Below are 6,898 nucleotides of genomic sequence, written 5' to 3' on the forward strand. Positions count from 1 at the left end.
TAGAAAATTGCAAAGAAAGTTGGAAGGAAAATAATGCAAAAAAAAAGTGATTTGTCTTGTTTGGTTGCTTATTTATGAAAATTAAGAAAAAAAATAGAACCAAGTTATTGTTGATGTTAAGTGATCACACAATCAATATGTATCCGTGTTTGGATGAGTTCTTAAGTTTTATGAGAGGGGGGCCGCTTTCTTCCCTGACTTTATGTCTGGTTATGGAGTTCGGTGATCGAAGAATCTGCACATGTAGAAATTCGTGAGAGGACGAGGATTTGTTCCCCCATGGTACCTCCGACGGTCAAGTTAGCTAATAAACTTGAGTGGGGAAAATGAATAACTGCGAGAGTTCTTGTGTGTGTGTAGTATAAGCAGATCTGAATTCAAAGATTTGTTCAAAGATCAGTTTTGGGTAAAAAACTAGTTACCTTGGTTTCTCCAATAGTACCATTATTTATACTGAAAGTATAAGGATAAATTGGTCACTTCGACCGAGCACAGTAGGGCGGTGGCGAAGTGTGGGATGGCGGCCACGTCAGCATTACTTTACAGGTGTTAGTTGGTGACTGGGAGAAAGATCACCTCGGCATTGAATGGGAAGTTGTCGAAGGTATGGTGGTGCTGACGTGGTCCGATGAGTCATGAAGACTATCGGAGCTAGAGTCGTGATGGCATCTGTCATGTATTGAATGCGATACTGACACGTTACGAGAGGGAGAAGCTCGAGGTAGAAATTATCCTTTAGCTTCGCTGAGAAGTAACGCCAATCGAGTCGTCCTCACAATGCGTTGAATAAATGGTCGAGTGGACCCCTGGCGAGTCGCCTTCGACGAGAGGGTCGACTGGTACTGTTTTTCGAGTCAACATGAAGAATATTGACTCGACGAGTAGGCTAAGTCGGAATACTCGCTGGGCTTAGGCCACCAAGTTGATTGGGGTATTGCTCGCAAAAGTACACATGTCCGTTACTTGACAATAAGTTGCATTTTGGCGAGTGAGAAGACAATAACAGTTATCTAACACCGTATTATTTAGAATTATTTTCTATATTTTAAAAAATTTAGCATACAATTTTCTAAATTTTTAAGATTTTAAACAATATATAAATCAATACAATTAAGACTTTACACATATTTACGTATATTTTGATATATTTAAAATTCTCATCTCTTCTGTACAAATATTTTCACTCTCTAAATGTGCTTTTGAGTTAAAAAAAACCCTGAATTTTTAGGGTATATGTGGATAACCCCCTTTAATTATTTCAATTTCAAAGTTTACGGGGTTTGTGGAATAATACAGCTCAGAAGGGTATCTGTAAATTCCCAATTAATCCTTTTTTGTATCCCCTTATATGAGTTATCGAATTGGCACTGGCCCTTTCTCACTTATGGTTTTCAAGCGAGCCGGCCCATTATGCGTTTTCATTGGCGGTAAGAATTTGAAGCCCATGCTTGATACATCTTGGAGCATGGAAAATTGACCTGATTACCTACTCATATTTGTATCGATGGATATGTGAAGTCTCAGTTAAGGGCATTTGGTCTAGTGGTATGATTCTCGCTTTGGGTGCGAGAGGTCCGGATATGTGAAGTCTCAGTTAAGGGCATTTGGTCTAGTGGTATGATTCTCGCTTTGGGTGCGAGAGGTCCCGAGTTCGATTCTCGGAATGATTTGGTCTAGTGGTATGATTCTCGCTTTGGGTGCGAGAGGTCCCGAGTTCGATTCTCGGAATGCCCCACACCCAGCTAACAATTTATTGCATGTTTTGCTTTTGGTTTGGGGGAATGTTAATGGTTTGCTATCATGTAATGTAATCATTTAGCTGTTAGTGTGCACTGTACCTTTGGAGTTGGGGATATAGCTACCTTTCTATGCAGCCATTTTTGATAAATCCAGACAGGCCACTTCTTCATCTTGGAGCCCTATCCTATTTCTTAAAATTTAAAAAAAAAAGGATTTGTAAACTTTCACAGACTGTACCTTTGGAGTTGGGGATATAGCTACCTTTCTATGCATGAATATGATCTGAGGCTTCTCTTCTCTGCAAGTGATGAGTTCACCCCACACACAGTCACCCCCACCCCCACCCCACAATCGCTACCGCCTGAAAAAAGAAAAGAAGTTGCCATAATAGTCACCCCCACCATACAATCCCGCCCACCATGAAAAAAGAAAAGAAGTTGCCGTAATAGTCTGTGAATGGAATTCTGGATCTTTGTACACTTTTTTTTTTGGTTCTGTATTCATTGGTTTCTGTAATAGTTTGCTACAGTGTTGATCCCAAAAAAATTCATTCTGAACCAAACTAGATATTAGGAATTGGAAGGTTTCTATAAAAGTGAGATTCTATTTTTCCATGGGGTGAAACAAACATAGAATGAAAAAAAGGGATTCCATAAAACTACAAAGTTGTCTTAAAATTTTTTATGGAATAGATAGGAATCCATAAAAAAAACCGGATTCCTAAACCTATTCTTGTTTATTTGTGAAACAAACAGCTCCTAAGATTCCAGCCCCTGGACTATTCCAATCTTGGGCTACCCTGCAAAAACCTAAACCCCTAGCTCAACTCAATAGCCCTACAACAAACTAATTTAGGCTCCCAGCTCAACTCAACTCTTAAGGGGGTGTTAGTCAATTGGGACATTTTCATGCAAAATGGGATAATTGTTAAAGTGGAATAATATTTCGCTAGTGGGATATTTTAGTGGGATAACTAGGAACAATTTTGTGAAGCAGGATATTTTGATAAAATAACGTGGGATAATTTTTTATAACCATGAAGTATATATTTATGCATTTTGAAGATATAAATACTATTTATGTATTTTAAACTTACTATTATTAATTGATAATTGCTTACAAGAATGTTCGTTACTATTAAATAACTTTTGGTTAGACTATAAGATATTAACAATTATTATTATGATGATGGTCTAATGATGGTGATAACCATAATAGGAAATAAGTAAAGAAAAAAAAATAAAAAATAACAAAATAAATACGAGTTCTAGTTTTTTACCACATAGTTCCAAGCTAAAACTTGGAATAATTTGAGAGACTAGAACTCTCATTTTTGTATAGAAAAATAAAAAAAGTGGGATAATTTTGTACAATTATACCAATTCTAGTTTTGTTAAAGTTCTGCTTGACTAACACTGTAAAATTTTATTCTAGTTTTAGTTCTATGTGACTAACACCTTAAAATTTTGTTCTAGGTTTAGTTCTATGTGACTAACACCTTAAAATTTTATCCCACAGATTATCCCAGTTCTAATTTTAAGTTCTAGGTGACTAACCCCCCCTAAATTAATAACATTACTATTGTAATATTGCACCTTGTGAAAACAACATTTTTAAATCGAGTGAAAATAATTTGTCGTGCCTTACTGTTATGGTAATTTACCTTCTAAAGATGAAGATATCGAAAGATTGTCTGCATAGGCTTAAAAAAGCCATTGTCCAAACCAGCTTAGAGGCCCAAAAGCCCAGCCAAGGGCAAGTCTATCAGCCAGCCGAGCAGACAAGCCATCTTTTGACCAAGGGTCATCATTACCGACTCGAAGTGCGGGATCAATCGGTCCCTCGTAATTAAGACGACTTCTCAAGCAGACGTCTCGACCATACACTCGACCCGAAGCTCACTCGGCTGTCGGGTCGGAAAATCATAATGACAACTCACGAACCGACCGGCCTCTACTAAGGGGATGAGATCCAGAGCCAAGCTCGCTTCAGATATCAATCGGCACTACAGTATTGATCAGTCCCATCAAGATCTCCGTTCTGACAAATCCCGTGCATAAGCCGCTTATTCTACTCACAAGTCACTTCCCAGGGATCGCCATGATGCTCTCCTGGGCTCGAATACAGCCAGCCGAGCAGACAAGCCATCTTTTGACCAAGGGTCATCATTACCGACTCGAAGTGCGGGATCAATCGGTCCCTCGTAATTAAGACGACTTCTCAAGCAGACGTCTCGACCATACACTCGACCCGAAGCTCACTCGGCTGTCGGGTCGGAAAATCATAATGACAACTCACGAACCGACCGGCCTCTACTAAGGGGATGAGATCCAGAGCCAAGCTCGCTTCAGATATCAATCGGCACTACAGTATTGATCAGTCCCATCAAGATCTCCGTTCTGACAAATCCCGTGCATAAGCCGCTTATTCTACTCACAAGTCACTTCCCAGGGATCGCCATGATGCTCTCCTGGGCTCGAATAACTTCTCATCCAATCACTAGCCGCCATCTGGAGGGGGAAGGATGACCAAGCAGCTGGCTTATCTTCTGCCCTGCCTCATCTGTCAAATCCAGGGTACTGAAAAGATACTTCTCTCCTGTACTCGAATGACTTCCCTTCCAATTGCCAGTCGACATCTGAAAGGAGAAGGATGACTTAGCAGCATGTCTGCTCACCCATCAACCGCCTCCTGTGCATAGTCAAAGCCAAGGGTCCAACTCTCAGAGGCGATGGGCTATAAAAGGAGGAAAAGAAGGTAAAAGAGGGGGGGATTTTTCTGCTACTTCTTCATAAAAGCTCTGAATCTCCCTTTGCTAAAAAAAACTAATAACTCTCAAAGAGTACCCTCTAAGGACCTCAATGGCCCATGGACTCTTCCTCAAACCCCACTCAAGCTCACCAGCTGACTTGACCGTCGGAGGTACCACGAGGTAAATGAGCCCCGCCCTCCCACTGGTTTCTTTTTGTTTGTGCAGAAGGATCAGGAATTCCAGTCCAATGATCGGGCATAAAGTCGGAGGAGGAGTCGACCCCATCTCTCATCCTCTCCCTATTCGCCGCCAGCACGAAGACCAGAACTGCAACCCCTCGACTGTGTGATATTAGACATCAGCACTTACAATAAATTTTTCTTTCTCATATTCGGATCTTTTGTAGTTCAGTAAATTAAACAATAATTAAAGAGAATCTATTTACTCAAGTCATAAAATATTATACACAGAAGCTGTTGAAGAATGATTCAAAGTTGACTTTGTCTTTAGTTGTTATTTTGTTAGTGGAGTAGTGGCTAATAAATCTGAAATTAGTTTAGATTTTTATGGTGATTAAGTTGTTTTGTAAGCCTATATAAAGGCACTTTTAGTTGATGAATAATATAGAAAAATATTATCTCCTCATCTCCTCTCTAATTTCCAACATGGTATCAGAGCTCCAAGTTTCTTGGGTTTGTGAGGATTTTAAAAAAATATAGAGTGATGTCCTCTTCAAAAACGAGGAGAGTGGGGATAAAAACCCTAGCCCTAAAATCAATGGCGGAGGCGATGATGAAGAGCAAGGCAGCGGCTTTAACCGTCGCCGAGAGATGCAGAAGCATTTTGGGTGCAAATTCCCAAGCTCACCTCAACACCATCAAAGTCGACTCCAAAGGCAGCAAGAGTGAGATTCACACTTCGAAGGTGCACTATATTTTCAAGAGGGGAAAGCCTTACCTCTGGGTTCATGAAGGAGACTTGCATAATACCAACATAATCATTGATGAGCGAGGTTCTCTTTCTGTCAGCAATGTCGTTCCAGGTCCACTTACGAGTTTGCTCAAATCTATAAGAAAGCTGCCAGCTTGTGCTGCTTTAGCGGGTGACGTTATACCTCTTAAAAAATAAATTTTATTCTAGGAATCATGGTGAGATGTGCGCCATGGAGAGATTGAGAGAAGTGCTCCTTTAAGAAATGTTGGTGATTATGTGCGTCAACAAGATTGAGATGAGAAGTGCATCACAAAGTGGAGAGAAGTGCTCTATGAAGATTCAAGAGGAATGACAAGAAATTTTGAATCAAGGGGGAATGTTGAATAACTGATTCAAATTTGTTATTAGGTTGTTATTTTGTTAGTGGAGTTGTTGCTAATTAGTTTAGATTTTTATGGGATTAAGTTGTTTTGTAAGCCTATATAAAGGCACTTTTAGTTGATGAATTTGGCGATGATGAAGAGCAAGGCAGCGGCTTTAACCGTCGCCGAGAGATGCAGAAGCATTTTGGGTGCAAATTCCCAAGCTCACCTCAACACCATCAAAGTCGACTCCAAAGGCAGCAAGAGTGAGATTCACACTTCGAAGGTGCACTATATTTTCAAGAGGGGAAAGCCTTACCTCTGGGTTCATGAAGGAGACTTGCATAATACCAACATAATCATTGATGAGCGAGGTTCTCTTTCTGTCAGCAATGTCGTTCCAGGTCCACTTACGAGTTTGCTCAAATCTATAAGAAAGCTGCCAGCTTGTGCTGCTTTAGCGGGTGACGTTATACCTCTTAAAAAATAAATTTTATTCTAGGAATCATGGTGAGATGTGCGCCATGGAGAGATTGAGAGAAGTGCTCCTTTAAGAAATGTTGGTGATTATGTGCGTCAACAAGTTTGAGATGAGAAGTGCATCACAAAGTGAAGAGAAGTGCTTTACAAGATTATGGAGAGAAGTGCTCTATGAAGATTCAAAAGGAATGACAAGAAACTTTGAATCAAGGGGGAGTGTTGAAGAATGATTCAAAGTTGACTTTGTCTTTAGTTGTTATTTTGTTAGTGGAGTAGTGGCTAATAAATCTGAAATTAATTTAGATTTTTATGGTGATTAAGTTGTTTTGTAAGCCTATATAAAGGCACTTTTAGTTGATGAATAATATAGAAAAATATTATCTCCTCATCTACTCTCTAATTTCCAACAGAAGCGATTTTCATTTTTAGTGATTTCCAAGACTACAAATAATTTTCTCGATAATCATCAATTTCTATGTGCCTTCGTCTAAGTCTTAACCCATCGAAATCTGAATAAGCAAAGAAAAATTCCCCAATGACCCAAAATATGGGATCAACAGGGGGAACAAATAAGTTATCCTCATCTTATTACATAATGAGCTGACCATCATTAATGATGACCAACTTATTA

At 39.5% G+C, this 6,898-nt stretch overlaps 2 protein-coding genes and 1 non-coding gene across 3 annotated transcripts; all 3 read left to right on the forward strand.

Annotated features, from left to right (window-relative positions):
- TRNAP-UGG lies at window positions 1,599-1,670 on the forward strand. The gene has a single exon. It is a non-coding gene; the product is annotated as a tRNA-Pro (tRNA).
- On the forward strand, window positions 5,270-5,620 carry LOC109842581. The gene has a single exon (XM_020411439.1). The coding sequence runs from the start codon at window positions 5,270-5,272 to the stop codon at window positions 5,618-5,620; it is 351 nt and encodes a 116-aa protein (XP_020267028.1).
- Window positions 5,939-6,277, forward strand: LOC109842583. Its single transcript, XM_020411440.1, has one exon. The coding sequence runs from the start codon at window positions 5,939-5,941 to the stop codon at window positions 6,275-6,277; it is 339 nt and encodes a 112-aa protein (XP_020267029.1).

This window comes from Asparagus officinalis, chromosome 5 (genome assembly GCF_001876935.1).
Source record: "Asparagus officinalis chromosome 5, Aspof.V1, whole genome shotgun sequence".
Taxonomy (NCBI): Eukaryota; Viridiplantae; Streptophyta; class Magnoliopsida; order Asparagales; family Asparagaceae; genus Asparagus; species Asparagus officinalis.

Coding starts and splice junctions, on each gene's coding strand:
- LOC109842581 (XM_020411439.1), top strand. CDS start 5,270: ATGGCGGAGGCGATGATGAAGAGCAAGGCAGCGGCTTTAACCGTCGCC.
- LOC109842583 (XM_020411440.1), top strand. CDS start 5,939: ATGATGAAGAGCAAGGCAGCGGCTTTAACCGTCGCCGAGAGATGCAGA.